Source organism: Entelurus aequoreus, linkage group LG09, assembly GCF_033978785.1.
Source record: "Entelurus aequoreus isolate RoL-2023_Sb linkage group LG09, RoL_Eaeq_v1.1, whole genome shotgun sequence".
Taxonomy (NCBI): Eukaryota; Metazoa; Chordata; class Actinopteri; order Syngnathiformes; family Syngnathidae; genus Entelurus; species Entelurus aequoreus.
In genome coordinates, this window is record NC_084739.1 from 59,195,737 (window position 1) to 59,215,188 (window position 19,452).

General features: G+C 40.7%; 1 protein-coding gene across 5 annotated transcripts in view; it reads right to left on the reverse strand.

Annotated features, from left to right (window-relative positions):
* sdccag8 (SHH signaling and ciliogenesis regulator sdccag8) overlaps window positions 1-18,885 on the reverse strand; it is a 108,554-nt gene extending 89,669 nt beyond the window's left edge. For 2 of the 5 annotated variants that reach the window (XM_062059022.1, XM_062059024.1), the window contains exons 1-8: window positions 18,619-18,882; window positions 14,440-14,598; window positions 11,517-11,584; window positions 11,362-11,433; window positions 11,174-11,284; window positions 1,982-2,053; window positions 308-372; window positions 26-226 (exon numbers count right to left, since the gene is read on the reverse strand). In XM_062059022.1, coding sequence (XP_061915006.1) covers window positions 26-226; window positions 308-372; window positions 1,982-2,053; window positions 11,174-11,284; window positions 11,362-11,433; window positions 11,517-11,584; window positions 14,440-14,598; window positions 18,619-18,688 — 818 coding nt within the window. In that variant the 5' untranslated portion in view covers window positions 18,689-18,882. Of the gene's footprint in view, window positions 1-25; window positions 227-307; window positions 373-1,981; window positions 2,054-11,173; window positions 11,285-11,361; window positions 11,434-11,516; window positions 11,585-14,439; window positions 14,599-18,618 lie in introns of all 5 variants that reach the window. The other 3 variants (XM_062059023.1, XM_062059025.1, XM_062059026.1) reach the window with 3 other exon arrangements.
* Window positions 18,886-19,452: the final 567 nt, after the last annotated feature.

Below are 19,452 nucleotides of genomic sequence, written 5' to 3' on the forward strand. Positions count from 1 at the left end.
TATTTCCTTGACTTCCTCCACGTACTTGGTAAGTCTATCCAGAGCCTGGACGTGCGCGTTGGTAGGTGCCCCAGCCAACAGCGCCTCCTGCTGCGCGCACTTCAGACACAAGCCGGCCACGCGGGGCGCCCCGTTATTTCGCTGAGCATCCACCGCCTCCTTTTCGCTGCGTCTGAGGCGAGCAGTCACATCCTCACACTCCTTCTGGCTGAGCGACAGGTCCCTCCTGGCGGTGAAAGCAATGGAGGGGAAAGCAGGTAAGGCTGGAAGGAAATGTCTCAAGGTTGAAAGAAGAAGAAAAAGTGACCTGAGGGAGATGACCTGAGCCTCCATTGTTTCAATCTGGGCCTGGTGCATTAGCTTCAACTGCTCCTGACACAAACATCACATTTAGTCAGTCAATTAATTACATCTAAAATACTAGCTCTCTCAGTGGTAAAGTGTGTTTATTTAAAAAAACTTATTTTTGAAAATACTGTAAATGTTCAAATTAAAGGGCAACTGCACTTTTTGGGGAATTTTGCCTATAGTTCAATCATTATGAAAGACATGACGACGAACAGATTTTTTTTTTTAAGTAAGCAGCAAGTACAGTACAGTTAGTAGAACAACTGTGTTTTCATTACTGTGTATTTGATAGGTGCCATTGCCCCGGAATTGGACAAGGAAGCGATCGAACTGTGCCAAAACCAATCCTTTGGTCTGATGTGTGATGAAAGCACAAGCAGCAACACGGATAAAGTATGTATTTTGTATTTACAATTCTCTTGTAAAGTAATTTTGTGGCTGCTGTTAGTGAAAATTCAAGTATTTATTTTATTATTTTTTATATATATAATAAAATAAAAACTAGAATTTCAGTGATTTTCAGCTATATATATATATAATTCACTGGTCTCAAGGTTGGCAAGTATGGCCCCCACTACAATGTAAATATAGCATTTACAGAAATAACATACTTTAATGCATTTTTTTCCAAAATTATACATTGATTGTTTAATAATAACATTTTCTAATACAAACACAAAAGTATATACAGGTAGTCCTGTATGGCAGCTCCCGCCATCAGTGTGTGAATGTGTGTGTGAGTGGGTGAATGTGGAAATAGTGTCAAAGCGCTTTGAGTACCTTGAAGGTAGAAAAGCGCTATACAAGTATAACCCATAGTCCTCGGGGTGTGAACGAGTTCCGTCCCTAGACTGTGATGTACAGTAAGTCGACTTCAAGTGTAAGTGGAATCTTTTAGATACAGCTAAATCAACACTTAAGTCACTCACACTGTACACAGGACACATGGAGGACATGCAATAACGTAATAAAAAGACAAAACTAAAATGAAACCGTACCGTAATTTAAAAAATATCCATCACTGATGCCTATTGGGAGTGAACATGATGTAAGCTACTTTTCTGAGACCATTATTTTGTTCAGTGTTGTTATTGTTATGGCCGGAATTGGGTTGTTTCTCCTTAACCTATTGAAGACTGATGGGGAAACGAAGCTAGTTGTTAATAAAGTGCCCCCCAAAATTAATGGCTGGCATTCTTCCTTCATAATAAGCTTTTACAATGTCAGTAGTCATCTTTATAAGAGACTCAAATATATTAATTAAGATATATTAATTATTAAAAATGAATTAAGTGTAGAGAGCACAATTGAGTTAGATGCTGATTTGGCGCAGGTGCAGCCTGTTTTGTTTTTGCAATGTAGAGTTTGTTGATGACCACCTCCTCGTAGACATTAAAATAGCTTATCTTTATCCTGAATAATGGCAGTTCAGACAGGTGTGGCCATTTTTAAGCACGTAATATATGTTTCTGTGGCGTGCACGAGCTGTAACTCATTTTCAAGCAAGTCTGGTGTTTACGGACCAGAATTATGCTTTTAATCAATTTATTGAGCGCGTTCGTAACCGTGAAACATTGTAAACCAAGGGGCACCTGTAAACACAGTATATGACTTATATTGGACGAAAACAAACCAGCTCATGTTTCCACCTGGCGTGTTCCCCTCCCGACATCGCAGGACTGTCATCCGTTACACGTTCATTCCCCTAAAAAAATATAAAATACATGAATACAATTAGTGCTGTGCGATATAATGATAAATATCAGAGTATGACATAAAAATGTCTGTCGTACGATTTAATTCTCTACTGTTTATACTGTAATTTTAACGTCTGGGCTGCGGCTACTTTGCGGTAGCATTTTAAATGTCATTTGAAAGAACTTTACGGCAAGAGCCAGCGGGAGCATGGATGTCAACAACAGCGAGAGCAAAATGGAAGCTAAACCAACAAAACCACAAGATAATTTTTTACCATAAAGAGGGAGGAGGGAACTTCTTTGATTGGATTTGAAAAAGTCAGGCACCAACCAAACAACGTTAATCTGTAAAACATGCCGCCAACGAGTCGTTACTGGCGACTTGAACGTGTCTATTATTTTCTATCACTTGAAGAGACGACAAGGAGGAACAGTACAGAGACAGTGTTAAAATCCGGCAAAATTACCTTACCTAACCTTAGTTACCTCAAAACTAAACGAGCCTGACACAACCTATGACAAGCAGTCCTTCAGACACCAAGACAGTACAAATGCCATCTCTGAATTCATCAGATTCACATTTATTTGCCAAATATGTTTTAACACACAAGAAATTTGACTTGGTAGACTGTGCTCTCAGTGTTCAATGGAAGAAGCAAAAAAAAAACCTGCAACAACTACGAGGGAGCACAGTACCGTGGCGGCCATCCGCGGCGCCATCTTGGTATGAAAACAAAGAGGGAAACATTAAATATCACAAAGGACATAAAAAACATTGAAAGACCACAGAGTTAATGCAACCAGCTGCCACTACAGAGGCTCTATTTCTATTTCTATCTGTGGGCTCTGTACCGAGGATGTCGTTGTGGCTTGTACAGCCCTTTGAGACACTTGTGATTTAGGGCTATATAAATAAACATTGATTGATTGATTGATTGATTGATATTACAGCTACAAAAGGTAAAACACAACGAAGGACAAAAATAAAGAGCAATAAATAATACATGTTGCCCACATACAATTGCGCCATGCATGGGCCATGCATGGCTCCTTTGTTGCGCAGTCCCAAAGGGGCCTGATCCAAAAGGCAAAACACACACCAAAACGAGAGGGAAATATCAAGAACAGAAGGGATCACAAGAGCAAAGAGGATCTTGCTGATCCTAAAATGTAAATGTGTTTGTCCTTTTTATATTTAAGAAAATACACACATTTTATACATACACATACAGTGGGGCAAAAAAGTATTTAGTCAGCCACCCATTGATTGTCAATGGGTGGCTGACTAAATACTTTTTTGCCCCACTGTATATATATATATATATATATATATATATATATATATATATATATATACACATTTTCTACCGCTTGTCCCTTTTGGGGTTGCGGGGGTGCTGGGGCCTATCTCAGCTCCATTCGGGCGGAAGGCTGGGTACACCCTGGACAAGTCGCTACCTCATCGCAGGGCCAACACAGATAGACAACATTCAAACTCACATTCACACACTAGGGACCATTTAGTGTTGCCAATCAACCTATCCCCAGGTGCATGTCTATATATATATATATATATATATATATATATATATATATATATACACACTACTGTTCAAAAATTTGGGGTCACATTAAAATGTCCTTATTTTTCAATGAAGATAACTTTAAACTAGTCTTAACTTTAAAGATATACACTCTATACATTGCTAAAGTGGTAAATGACTATTCTAGCTGCAAATGTCTGGTTTTTGGTGCAATATCTACATAGGTGTATAGAGGCCCATTTCCAGCAACTATCACTCCAGTGTTCTAATGGTACAATGTGTTTGCTCATTGGCTCAGAAGGCTAATTGATGATTAGAAAACCCTTGTGCAATCATGTTCACACATCTGAAAACAGTTTAGCTCGTTACAGAAGCTACAAAACGGACCTTCCTTTGAGCAGATTGAGTTTCTGGAGCATCACATTTGTGGGGTCAATTAAACGCTCAAAATGGCCAGAAAAAGAGAACTTTCATCTGAAACTCGACAGTCCATTCTTGTTCTTAGAAATGAAGGCTATTCCACAAAATTGTTTTGGTGACCCCAAACTTTTGAACGGTAGTGTATATATATATATATATATATATATACACACTCACATACATACATACATACATACATACATACATACATATATATATATATATATATATATATCATACATACATACATACATATATATATATTATATATATATATATATATATATATATATATATATATATATATATATATATATATATATATACCGTAATTTCCGGACTATAAGCCGCTACTTTTCCCCCTCGTTCTGGTCCCTGCGGCTTATACAAGGGTGCGGCTTATTTACGGCCTGTTCTTCTCCGACACCGACGAAGAGGATTTCGGTGGTTTTAGTACGCAGGAGGAAGACGATGACACAATGATTAAAGACTGACTTTTCATATACCGGTAGGCTGGTTATTTTGATAACGTACAGGCGAGCACTTTGTATTACTTTGCACCGTTGTATTATTTGTACTCTGCACGAATGCTGTTCGCCATGTCAAAGATGTGAAAGTTTGATTGAATGATTGAAAGATTTATTGTTAATAAATGGGACGCTTTGCGTTCCCAAACAGTCATCTCTGTCCCGACAATCCCCTCCGTGGTAGCAGGAACCCCTATATAATAAGGTTATTACACATCAAAACCCTGCGGCTTATAGTCGGGTGCGGCTTATATATGGAGCAATCTGTATTTTCCCCTAAATTTAGCTGGTGCGGCTTATAGTCAGGTGCGGCTTATAGTCCGGAAATTGCGGTATATATATATATATATATATATATACACACACACGTGTATATATATATACATATATATACAGTGGGGCCAAAAAGTATTTAGTCAGCCACCCATTGATTGTCAATGGGTGGCTGACTAAATACTTTTTGGCCCCACTGTATATACATATATATATATATATACATGTGTATATATTGTGGGAAGCAGATCAGAATCATATCCATATTTAAGTGTTACTTCTTTCTAAACTCCTATAGTCATATAAAGAATAGCTAGTATTCTTCCTTCTTTTGAGTCTCATAGTAAGGTGTCGGCCTTCTAGATTGGAATGTGTCAGAGTAGAGATAACTCGGAGTAGTCTAAACAAAGGGAGTGGGGGCGAGGGACTTCCGGGGGTTTGAGGGGAGACCGAGCTAGACCGGGCGAGGAAACGCTGGTGTGCTAGATTGGTCCCACGTTTGTCCTCTAAGCTTGGAGAATAAACCACAAAATACCAACTTCTGCCTGGTGATTGAATATAAACATCAGCTTATGTGCCATAAGAGAATCTGGGAGAGACTAGCAATTTAAATTCCCCATTGGAGGAATGCTGGTCAACGCAACAATTTGGGGGCTCGTCCGGGATGGCACGCTGTTGATTGATGACTTCTTGCAATCTTCTGGACAGACTCAAATGGCCAATACAAGGTGAGCAGAGCCTTTTTATATAAAAATCTGCTTTAGGAGTCTGTCCTGAAGTCTGTAAGTCAAACACTATTTTGTAATCCCAGGCACGGATTGGTGATTTTGATAGATTGATTGCATTTTTGCCGAGCCTGCCATTGCATTAAAATTGTAAATAAGTGGTCAACTCAGGCCATTGTGTCTCGATTACCGTGACGGGCAGTTTCATTGACGAGTGAACTAATAGTTGGGTGTAGCTTACCCTGGGAATTTGGTCGTCCCTTAATGAGTTCGGGTTGCAAGAACACAGTGACGATAATAGGGCACTGAAACGTAAGGAAAAGGCTGGAGGCCATTTGTAAAAGGTACAATAAAGACTCCCGGGTTGCAAGATCCCAGTGACGATAATAGGGCACTGAAATTAAGAAAAAATAGACACAATGGCCTTGGAGTGTGACAAACAGAAATGTGATGGCAGCGGGGGAGGAATGTGATGAATCATTACTGTTTAATGATCAATTGAATGGACGGTTGTCGACAATGGAATTAGCAGGTAGAGTAAAAAAAAAAAAAAAAAAAAAGAGAGAACATTCCTTGAAAGGGTTAAGAGAGAGTTTACAATATTCGAAAAGTTGTGAACTCAAACGTCTGTTAAATTAAGAAAAGTAACTGGAAGTTTTATGGTAAAGTGAAACGCAGAGATAAGGGTAAGTGCAGCTTTTTCTTGTGTGTGTGTGTGTGTGTGTGTGTGCGTGTATGTGTGTGCTGCAGGTTGCGCGTGCTCGTGTGTGTGCGTAAGCGTTTGCTTGCTCATGTGCTTACACGTGTGTGTGTGTGCTTACACGTGTGTGTGTGTGTGTGTGTGTGTGTGTGTGTGTGTGTGTGTGTGCGTGTGTGTGTGTGTGCGCTGGTGAAAATGGAACAGGGTTGGTGCTCGAGAATTTAAGAGTTTGGCGTATGATAAAAGTAAACGGGGATTACGTGGAAAAACGAAATGCAGCAAAAGAACCGATGATTAATGAGACAAATAGGACAGAATAGACTGATTGGTGTTTTGTCTGCCGCGCATGCGCAAGACAATTCAAACGACCCGCCCAGACTTTGACTAGGCCACCGCCCCCTACTCCAGTGTCAAGAGAAAGAGGTATTAACACGCCCCCTCTAAGATTAATCCTGCCTCCGAAAATTAACCCCTTGTACACGTCTGACCATTTTCTCCGGCAGACATTTTTGACACATGACAATTATAGGGGCCTATTTCAATATAAGTCTCTTGCTGATGCATACATGCAAGCCATTGTTGACCTTGCTTTTCCACCTGTACCTCAGGGAGGGAACCTTTGGCCAAACACTTTGGACAAAGTTAACCCTGATATACACGGTGCCAAAACCAACATATGGCATGGATATATTATTCATCCCATGCAAAATAGGGCTAATGACAGAGCAACAAGGAAACGACTACTTAAATTACAGATCGCTGAAGATAAAAGGTTAAAAGAACCAAAAGGTCAAAGATCAGCTAGGGTATATTCAGCAGTGGGTGACCTTGCTTTTGAGTTCCAACAGGTGGAGGAAAGAATCCTCAACAGACGTGCGGTTGGACTCGGGTGGTGGACAACACGATGCTTCAAAGCCAGTCTGGGGTAGACACTGTTTCGGCTGTGACCAGCCTGGTCACTGGAGTCGTGACTGTCCAAACATTTCCGAACAGGAAAGGTTCCGTCGTGCCAACAAACGAACACGAAGGCGGGAAAGAGGACGCCCACATTAGGAGCCGCAGCAGGAAGTACCGACAGGACCCCTGCTGGACATGAGTGTCAACGAACAATGTTATCAGCCACCCATTTCGATTCTGAATGCAGAGGTACCAAAAAACTGTGTGCTTCCTCTTTAAAGGTCGAAGGCTTCGCTGGGGTCACAAGAAGGTTACCTGTCACCAAACCACTTTCGGTTCAGATTGCTGGACCTCCTTTACAGACTGTACCCTAACATTCAAATCGCACAGAAGGAACATTCCTGGTGTTACCTGACGGCTCAACCACCCAGCTGCGACACCACTACCACGGCCTGAAACAACAGGAATGGCTGACATCCAACTGCTCTAGCGGTGAAAACCCTGGTTGGCTGAGATGCTTCCGTGTGTTCTGCCACCCGACTCGCCATATGTTATGATTATTTATATACGTTGGAACTCAAGGTGTGGCTGCTCATGTTGACCTATCTTTGCAACAGCTAGCATGGTATAAGATGGACACAATTGATGTCCCACATTGTTCCCTTGCTCTCTGTCTCGCCTACAAAACCAAAGAAATTAGGTCCAATGATAAGACACGGCGTAGCTGCCAAACATTACACCGACACCCAACAGACCAAATTTAATTGGATTGACATGTTGCAATTAGCGTTAATGATCATTCGAAGGTCCGTGAATAAAACTGTTTTACCGCCCTTAGAGTTTTTCACCCTATGAGCTGCATACAGGTCAGCCATTCACAGGACCAGCAGCTCCCCATGGAAGGAGGACTCAGCGTAAAACCAAAATGGTATTTTACACAAAAAATTGCAGAATTTGTGTGCCAGTTCTTCTGTACAGATTCCCTTCCGCCCGCTGAGAGGGTCAAGATCAAGGTCATCAAACGCAAGTGGACGGAGCCCAGGTGGACTGGTCCCTTCAAGGTCGTGGAACGGACGTCCCACGCCCTTCGACTGGCTGGTAAAGGGGACACCTGGTACCACCTCTCCCTCTGCACTACTGCTGAAGAATCTGACAGATTACCAGCGGATGTCATTGCTGACATCGCCACAACATCTGCCCCTCTTGACCCCCTCGCCACAACATCTGCCCCTCAGCCCAGGAGACGAGAGAGATTTTCTACCTACATTACTCTTTTCAACTTCTATATTGTATATCCTTGTGTGAGACCAATCCAGTATGCTAAATGTTTCTTAGTTTTTCTTGCTTGTTTTCAGCATAACTATATGTGTCGTTACATTAAGTGAAAAGTTTGATGTTTATCCCCGTTTTGTTACCTAAATTACTCTGATATTGATAGACGAAAGGCAGGATGTTACACCCGACTAGTATTCCCTGACGGACTGGTGCTTGGGCGTGTTCTACTGTCTTTGTGTCTCAGTTCATCCTTCCTGACGACAGTGACTGACAAGTGTCTAAGAACATACAGCGGACTTTAAATAGACTGGGTCAAAGGGGATAGCAAGACTTATTTTTTGACCTGTGCAGTGTGATTAAGTACGGGGGACACAATAGCTATTACCGTGGTAATAACCTCTATATTTGTTACGACCCAACCCTGAACCATTGGTGTCGGATGCAGACAACATACTATGGTAAGTGGTGCCCATCGTCCCTTTTATGTTGTTTTGGGGGTTGACCTGACTGATACAGGCTCTAAAGGAATTATTCAAATTAATGTCCTTGAGAGGGCGTTAACTACCTCTACACCCTCTGTAGCACCTAAAGTACCACCCCACCTTGGTGGTGTTTCAAAGGCTCTCACATCTGTGCGTGCTAATGACATCACCACCGAAGGCCTGGTAACTTTGACCTTAGGAGCGGGTGCAGACAACCTGTGGCTCAGGTGGATGCCAAAACCTGGGTGACTGTGTTGCTTCTTCCGCTGGACGTCCCTTTTCCCACACTTACCCCGCCCCTTTTAAGTTGACTGCCATGTGTACCCTTCTGTTGACAATGCCACCTGACTTCTTCCCTTTGTGGCCCAAAAGCTGAATTACATGCGTTTTCAAATTACAGGACCCTCTTCGTCCCCCAACAAATTGGGTGACATTAACCGTTACTGGTGCACCACACTGATAGATGGCTCTAGGATAGGCCCTTGGGCACGAGCTGACTTATTCTGGTGTTGTGAGGAGCACAGATTGTACATTAGAATCCCGACGTCAGCCGTTGGGCTTTGTGCTATGGTTAGACTTATGACCCCAGTCACCAAATTAACACCCCTTGGAACTCCTGTTTCAGCGGCCTCTCTAACTCCCCGCCGCCATTGAGACTAACCAACCTGACTCGTGACACAGTTGAGGGACTTGCTGAACAACCTCCCTCAACACCATCCAGAATCGCACAGCCCCTTGTGCTAAGTGTCACTAAAGGGGGTCTAGCAAAGTGGTAACTTTAAGACTTTAATGTGGGGCGTGCTTTATAAGTTTTGTACAAGTAATAAAGATCTTATTAGAAGATCTTAAAGGGGGACTTGTGGGAAGCAGATCAGAATCATATCCATATTTAAGTGTTACTTCTTTCTAAACTCCTATAGTCATATAAAGAATAGCTAGTATTCTTCCTTCTTTTGAGTCTCATAGTAAGGTGTCGGCCTTCTAGATTGGAATGTGTCAGAGTAGAGATAACTCGGAGTAGTCTAAACAAAGGGAGTAGGGGCGAGGGACAGAGGGAAGATCACGGGACTTCCGGGGGTTTGAGGGGAGACTGAGCTAGACCGGGCGAGGAAACGCTGGTGTGCTAGATTGGTCTCACGTTTGTCCTCTAAGCTTGGAGAATAAACCACAAAATACCAACTTCTGCCTGGTGATTGAATATAAACATCAGCTTATGTGCCATAAGAGAATCTGGGAGAGACTAGCAATTTAAATTCCCCATTGGAGGAATGCTGGTCGACGCAACAATATACACATGTATACACAAACGTGAATGTCGTTATGGTTTGTGTAGCCCTTTGAGGCATTTGTGATTAAGCCCTATATAAATTGATTCATTGATAACATGTAAAAAATACTATATTGTGATAAATGTCGTTATCGGGATGTATATTTTTGTCCATATTACAATTAAGGTATATTATTTCAGCTGCATTAAGAACATGCAGTCTTCAATTGGCCACTAGAGGGCGTCATCACCTTTAGTGAAAATGTACATTAATTTGGCTTATAGCCTCAGTAAAGATTTTTTAGGACTTAAAGTTGCTGTTTGCAACTTGCTCACAGTCACATTTTTCAAAGCAATACATAACAAGAACACCATTGGCTAGCCATTAGTGGTTTAACAGAACATATTTGTGTTAAAACGGTCTATATTATTTACAATTACCAAGTTTGTGTAGTAACATTTTTCACCGGCCTGAATAAAAATGATTGGTGTTTACCGTCTCATCAGCACATACGCGTTGGAGCGTGTGCACACATACAACAGCAGTCCAAAAGAAGCACTGAAAAATATGCAGTCTTGTTGTTGTTATGATAGACTATACATTCAATGACAGCTAACACTAACTATCCAAATCGCTATTATTACCTAACATCCAAAACTAATGCACGTGCACTCATTTTATCTATTATGTCCAATATGTTAGAGAAAGGGGAATTAACAGCTTTTTTTAATAAGTTGCGTTTTTACTTATTTGTGTTTTTTTTGTACACATTTGATTTTCCGTATCAGTAAAATTTTCTGTTATAAGTCTATGTAGATCTATGTATAAGAGTATAGAGATGGGAGTGTGTTTTTCTTAATATATGACATTCAAAAAGGGCAATGTTAAAGAACAAGATATTGTATCATTTTGTGAAACTATTGCAATAAATTAGTAAAGAAAAATGTTACCAATGCAACTAAAGGACATAATAAATACTTATATTAGATTTTTACATAAGATTGTGGCAGACTTTACCGTGCGCTCCTTCGGAGAAGCATCTGCATGTTTGGCTTTGAGCTCGGACCACAGTTTCTCATTCTCCACCACCACCACTCGGATCCTTTGTTTGAGCCCATGCTGCTCTTCCTGTCACACCACCCACAAAAAAACTCAAACAAGTGGAGTGCAGAGAAGATGGCCGTAGAGCAGACTTGCATGCAAACCTTGCAGAATCGCACTTCAGCTTCCAGATGTTGGATGTAGTCGGACTGGTTGTGAGTCACTGGGACCAAGTCCTGCCAATCATAAGGGGTTTAAAAAAAATGTGCATCGATGACACTGCAGAAGCACTCCATGTCATGTGATGTGTTTTGTGTACCTTGGATGGCGAGGGAGGAGCAGGTATCTCCATGCCTTGCTTCAGTAAGAGGCTCTTCAGTTGATTGACTGCAAGCAGACACACATGTTGAAGTACTGGTACTGGCCCCTTGAGGTGCAGAGGAGGTCTCCCTCCAGCCCATGTCGTACAGTTGGGAAATCAAGGAATGTTGTTTTGGTAAAAAAATATTTCTGAAGTCACAAAAGTTCCTAAAGTTGGCATGTTTTGCTTTTTCTTGGGAAATTAATTCCAAAAGACGAAATAAGGCAAGAAGACAGGAAGAGAGTAATGTGTGGTGTGCTTAACCTCTTTTCAAACATTATGGGACAAAAAAGTGTTTCCAATATATTGATTTACCTGTGGCAGGCCGTCACAAGTAAATTTAAGGCCGCCACAAGTAATAAAATTTAAAAAACGCAGTAGACTTTGTTCGTCTCTCGCTTCAAACAGGGAGAAAGAGGTCTCACTCTGTGCATCGCTCTCCACACCTGAGCGCGTTTATTTAACTGAACACATTGAGCCCTCTTTTCACTCATTCACAATTTTTGTCTTGGTGGGCGGACAGCGGGGTGTCAGCTTCACACACACAGGAAACAGGTATAGACAGCCTCCCTACTCGCTACTCCATAGTGAGGAGTGCTTCAAAGTAACAAAAGTTAGGAGGAAAAAATATGATTACAAAGCCAAATGTCCCGTTGTGGTAATATTTCAGCATCAAATCGGATGGTCAATTTGAGCCCATCAACACGGCCGAATGAGCAACAATACTGTGATCACGTGATGTCAAACAAAAAGGGAACGTTCGACTCGTGTCACATTCAATATTTATTTAAGTTAAATTTTTGCTTACAAAAATGTGTCTATTTCAGGGGTCGGCAACCTTTACCACTCAAAGAGCCATTTTGGCAAGGGGGGGGATTGATGTGTGGGGGGATTTGGTGGTAGCGGGGGTGTATAATCTAGACCGGAAGAGTTAGGGTTGCATGGGATTCTGGGTATTGGTTGTGTTGTGTTTATGTTGTGTTACGGTGGGATGTTCTCCAGAAATGTGTTTTTCATTCTTTTTTGGTGTGGGTTCACAGTGTGGCGCATATTTGTAACGTAACAGTGTTAAAGTTGTTTGATACGGCTACCGTCAGTGTAACCTGTGTGGCTGATGACTAAGTATGCTTTGCTGTCTCCTATGTGTGCAAGTAAAAGCTACATTCAACATGTGGCCGGGCTGGCACGCAGTTTGTAAATGCTATAGAGAACAATTACTGCAGTGCAATCAGGGCACTCCCTTAATTTAGTAATTAGAGTGAAAATAGGATTCTATTTTCCCTGGGAGTTATCTAGGAGAGGCACTGAGATCCATAAGTCTCCTGGGAAAATCGGGGGGGTCGGTAAGTATGCAGCTGAGCCGCATCAGAGTGGTCAAAGAGTTGCATGCGGCTCCGGAGCCGTGGGTTGCTGACTCCTGGTCTATTTTATTTTTTGTTTTTTATTTATTTAGTGTAAAGTTCTTTACCTTCCAATTACAGTACAACAGTAAACAGTTCTACAGCAGTGGTGTGCCGTCAGGGCCAGCAAGGCCTTCTCTGCTGGCCTAACATAACCAGAAATCATAATCATAATTAAAGATAAAAGTAATTTTTTATTTACTTTGCCTAAATATCTAAAAGTATTCATATTCTCTTCATATCATATTATGCTCCTTCCAGCGCTGTTGTTTTTAGGTTATAGAGTTTTTATCCAATCAAAATTTAGCTAGCTTTGTTGCCATGCTGTTCAAAATCTGCCAGAGGCCTTCAGATTCAGCAATGCGGGCGTTCGTGCGCTGTAAGCGAACAGGGACATACAGGTGATAAGACAGTTGCGATAGACAATCAGATCACGAGTTGTTGTCAGAAAGGCCTTCTAGATGGCCTAAGGCAGATATATAGTGATGTTACGAGCCAGGTAACATAAGAACTTCATTACCCAGCATGCCACAGTAGTGAAGAGCATGCGCAGTTGCCCCGTTAAGGTAGACATGCCGGCAGCTTGAGCTTATCGATGAGCACGCTGTGGAGTAAACTTTAAGAACTTTGCAAGGCAATTTTCAAGAAGGATATTTAAAGAGAAACTACATCTTGTGAGACGATGTCGGCCAACCTCGGAAGCTAGCTCAGCTGTCCCAGCATTGAAATGTGAGTTCAGATATTAAATTTCTTTATTTTTTCACGTTTAATATGTTTTTTGCAATTTACATTTTGACAGTACCACATAAGATATGTTTTAATTGCTGATGCGGGTTTATTGATTTGTAAATGCGCCAGAAAATAACCTGTTTTGTACAATGTCGAGTAGTGCGTAAATGTGTTTCTGTATAGTATCTCCAGCAATGGTCATGTGGTGACATCAATCATGGTATTTTGAGAGGTAATTATTGAAGTCAGATATCACTGAAGGCCTAGGTGGGAAACGCACGGCCCGCCACTGTTCTACAGTAATGAGAAATAAAAGTATATATCCTTAAAATGGTTCTTTGCATTATGTTTATATATTATGATTACATTACATTATAAACACTACCCTTTTTATTGGTTATTTTTCAATTTAAGACTACGTGACAAATGCTCTGAGTTTGTCTGTATAAAGCCAAATATGTTTTAGTCAATTGTTGTTCTATTGTTCATCTAATGTGTGGCACCTTCAAACAAGATGTTATATGACAGTCTAAAAGTAACATGTCTTGCTTGACTCGTTATCTGTGCAGTTTTAAGCATTTTTGTGTATAAAATTTTGAAAAAACGCAAATCACATTGCAATCGCAATTTTGGAGAGAAAAATCGCAAATTGTTTTTTTCTCAAAATCGTGCAGCTCCACTTGCCATTCTGAAAACTTGTTCCAGAACAGACTGTGTACGACTACAGAGAGAGACGTTTTAGATAGAGGCACCTGCTTCGCTCTGCGTCTTCTGGCTCCATGGCGCACTGTCCGTGTCAGGCACGGCGGGTACAAGGAGGCCGCCATTACTGTGTCCGAATTCCTTGTCACTATCAGGATTCTGCTGCTCCACAGCGCTGCTGAGATGCTGCAGGCTTCCATTAGCCCGCTCTGGGAAAAAACACACACAGATGCAGATGTGCATATACTTGTATAGCGCTTTTCTACCTTCAAGGAACTCAAAGCGCTCTGACAGTATTTCCACATTCACAACAACACATTCACACACTGACTGTCATGCAATGTCCTAACCACAACCCATCAGAAGCAAGGGTGAAGTGTCTTGCTCAAGAACACAACAGACGTGACTAGGATGGCGGAACCCTCAGTTGCTGATGTCAATGCAAATAACCACACCACATAACATGTTCATTACTCTAACCATTTAATTATGATCTCTATTCATAGGAGTTAGTGCGGCATGTGTGTCTAATACAATGTAAATAGGGCTGTCAAAATTAACATGTTAACTACTGTGATTCATCACAAAATATCGCATTAATCCTGAACACATTTAGATTAATTATTCAATGTATTTGGACCGTACAAGCTCTTTTACTTTAACCGCTGTACGGTCAGTTATCAGATCAATGCATATGTCAGTACAAAAATGAGTGAGGAGTGCTCGCTGGCAAGTTTCACTCCAAAATACAGCCTGAAGAAACTTTAGACATACTGTTGCATCAGTTCTGTACTCTTTAAAGCACAGGTCTCAAACTCAAGGCCCGGGGGCCAGGTGAGGCCCGCCACATCCTTTTATATGGCCTGCGAACGCCTGAAAATAACATGCGTCAACAAGGTACCTTTACTTTTCTTACTAAATGTATTTGTTCTTTCCATTTTGACAGAAAAAAATACATGTACTGCATGACATTGCATACATTTCAAACTAATATTATCCAATATAGCAACACATATTATATTATCATACATGTCAAACAATTTTTTGTCAATATCAAAATATTTAAATAACTGCTTGACTCATGATTTCAAAGCAAGACATTCATCGAATTGTACACTTTAAAAATGACAATAGATTTTACAGTAAAATTTACATTGTTTTTACAGCATATTACCGTTTTTTTTACAGTAAAGTTCTGTCCATTGAACTTCCAGTATTTCACCGTAACGTCTGCCGTTGTTGTTTTTACAATACATTACTGTAAAAAACGGTACCACATTGTTTTACGGTAAAAGACTGGCAGCTCAGTTGCCAGAATTTTAATGTTAAAAAAACATTGGTGGAAATTTTCCCCATAAACAGTAATGTTGTAAAAAACGCTGTCAATTTTACAGCAAAATTCTGATGACTAAGCTGCCAGTTTTTTTCCGTAAAAAACATTGGTACTGTTTCCCCATTTACCATAATATGTTGTGCAAACCACTGTATATTTGTGGTCTGAGTTGCGATTTTTTAATTTAGAAAATCTACAGATTTTATTTTTATTTTTTACAGTGTACGTAAAAATATATACAATATTAAAAAATGCAAAGGCAAACTCATATTATTCGCTGTTACAAAAGGCCCTCTGATGGCAGCCATAACTGCGATTCGGCCCTCAATGAAAACAAGCTGACACAACTGCTTTGGTGTCTCTTATGTCGTTTGTCTTCTTTAATGTTTTTGCTTCATTTTTTGCGCCTCCACTGCAACCACATAGTTTTGATGTGCACCTGAAAGAGTGGCAGTAGATCACAGTAGCTTCTGAGATGTTCATCATTTTATATAAGAGCTACTGTGTGTCAAACAATTTCCCTTGTTTGTCCAAGTTTTGTGCAAATAAATGACATGCATTTAAGTAAAACGTTTAAAAATTTTCCTGGATGACATTCTGACAATAAATTTGCATTTGTGTACAAATAAGGGGGTCTTTTCTAAAGCTGATTTTAATTATGCAAGTAGGGCTGGAGGATATGGCCTTTTTTTAATATCTCAATATTTTTAGGCCATGTCATGATACACGATATATAGCTCGATATTTTGCCTTAGCCTTGAATGAACACTTGATGCATATAATCACAGCAGTATGATGATGTGTCTACATTAAAACATTCTTGTTCATACTGCATTAATATATGCTCATTTTAAACTTTCATGCAGAGAAGGAAAACACAACTAAGTCAATTGACCAAAACTGTATTTATTAAACAGTTATTAAGCAGTTGCACAAACATTCATGTCATTTTAAAACAGAAAGTGCAAGATTGTCAGAGACATTTTAAAACAAGCTATTAATGCACTTTTGTGCATGATGTCACTAAGATGACATATCAAAACAACACTAAATTAAGTGCACTTTTTGTACAGAACGCCACTACAATAGTTTAAAACAAATAAAAAATTGATTATTCCGTCATTTGTTACCAGATTCGCATTCTTTCTCTCGTATTACCACTCGCACCACAGCTAACGTTACCCATGCCGCTACCTCTCTGCTCCGCGAGGGCGTATACGTATGTAAAAAGGTGCGCTTGTTTTACATCTCTGTGAGAAGGAGACAACAAAGAGTGAGAAACGCCTGCAGTGTAATGCCCGCAGCTAAAAGCAACTGCGTGAGAGCGTATACTCGAAGATTAGATTAAGATTAAGATTAAAGTACCAATGATTGTCACACACACACTAGATGTGGTGAAATTTGTCCTCTGCATTTGTCCCATCCCCTTGGGGAGCAGTGGGCAGCAGCGGCGCCGCGCCCGGGAATCATTTTGGTGATTTAACCCCCAACTCCAACCCTTTGTTGCTGAGTGTCAAGCAGGGAGGTTATGGGTCCCATTTTTATAGTCTTTGGTATGACTCGGCTGGGATTTGAACTCCAACCTACCGATCTCAGGGCGGACACTCTAACCACTAGGCATCACGATATAGTCATTTTCTACATCGCACAGAGACAAATCCGCAATTGATTGATTGATTGATTCAGACTTTTGTTAGTAGATTGCACAGTACAGTACATATTCCGTACAATTGACCACTAAATGGTAACACCAAATACGTTTTTCAACTTGTTTAAGTCGGGTTCCACGTTAATCAATTCATGGTAAATGCATATATCGAGTATATCGATATATCGCCCAGCCCTATATGCAAGTGATTAATCAAAATTCATTTGATAAAAGAAACTAATCATTTGACAGTCTTAATATATATTTTTTCCCAATATGTCGTCGCTATTGTGGCTGCTGGTTGCAGGAGCTCTGTGCTGTTGTGTATCCTCCTTTTGTCCGCTTGATGTTTCCCTCTTATTTTCATGTGTTTATTGCCCTTTGGTTTAGGGAGGGTGGCACTTTCGTGACTTCTGCGGTGCGTTTTTATGAACTCTTGGATCCAACTCGTAGGAATTTTGGCCACGGCCATATTTGCACCAGAGTCCACATGGAGAGACCAGAGGAGGTGCAGACGCTAGCGTCGGGATGGACGAGCTTCACAGAGCCCTGGCTGAATGAGCATGTATCGGACACTACGGCTCCTTGGACGGAGTCTCGCTAATCCATGCGGACAGGACATCGGCCAAGAGCTAGTGGGCAGCCTAGGATGGAGCTATTGTTTCTGTTTGTGTCTCTGACTGGTCGTGCTGACCCCCGACCCAAGCAGACGATAGCGTGGAGCACTGCAGAAGTGGGTGTTAAAATAATTATGTTTTGTTATTTGTCCGTGTATGGCGTAATGGTAAGTGTGCAATATTTATTGCTAATTTTTTGTTTTTTTGTCATGTCTTACTTTTGTGGCTGTATGTAGAAATGGCAACCGTTTCATCAGCTCTGTGCTCTTTGAATTAATTTTAATGACCTTTGATTTCTATGAGGTTTTCCTCATTTCATGCGTTTTTTTAACCTTATTTTTGTACCTGCCCTAAAACAATATATATTGTACCTAAAACAGTGTGCAGTGTATTCATAATAATGGCGGCAGCAGGAAGCAACAGGTGGTGGTGAACTTTGTCTTGTTGGTCGTCAAATGTGAAATTAATAGGAGTTTGTTTTTGTTTTTTCTTTAATTAAGGTTTAATTAAAAGCACAATAGAAGTCTAAAAACGGAACACACCTTGAATTACCATGCTGTATTTTCCTTTAACTCGAGGCTAATGCGAGTGCTAATTAGTCACGTTAGCAAAAGACCAACCCAATACTTACCTCTTAGTTTTTTACGGTAAGCAACACCCAACTCCTCCGCTTCGTCCTCGTCCGACTCGAACGGTTTCATTTATTCAACTTTAACGTGACTCAGTTTGGCATCATTTCATCCATTAGTCACTTAAGCTGCACATAAACACCCACAGCAGAGCGTTACAGTGGTAACCCCATTGGTGTGTTTGCTTTGGAAACCAGCTTGTGCCGAAAAGGCGGTTCCCTATCGTGGAATGTGAGTGAGCGACAACCGTCTGCTCTGAGGCACAAAACGAAGCTGCCTTTAACAGATGACGCCAAGCACGGTAAAACGGATAGAACTCTGGGAGTTGTAGTAAAAAGAATGAGGTAAATAATCAACGTGACTGCGGCCTTGTGGTAAAAAAGGTGTATTGCAACACAATAAACTTGACATTTGGGTCATATTGTGAATTGAAAGCCATATTATTGAAAATGAAAATCATACAAATGTAATGTCTTTGACAAATGTTTATATATTAAAGTGACTCATTTGGTTTTTGATCGAAACACCATCCTTAGGGGGTTCTATTTAAATTATCCCCCGAGCTTGTTGCTCTTTTAATAAACGAAGCGGATGTGATTTAAGTGACTCACACAGTCAACTGTGCATTACATGACTGCATCCTTTTTGAAGTTACGTGAACTTCTGCTTTATTTTCCGCTGAAAAATGTCACAGGCCCATAGGGGGAACTGTCATGTGACACATCAGCAAAGCATGTGTGCTTCTTGCTGCCGTTAACAAAAATAAACATGCTGACACACATAGGTAACCCTGACGACGCCCTCATCCTATTGCACAAAGGGAAACTTCCTGCGCT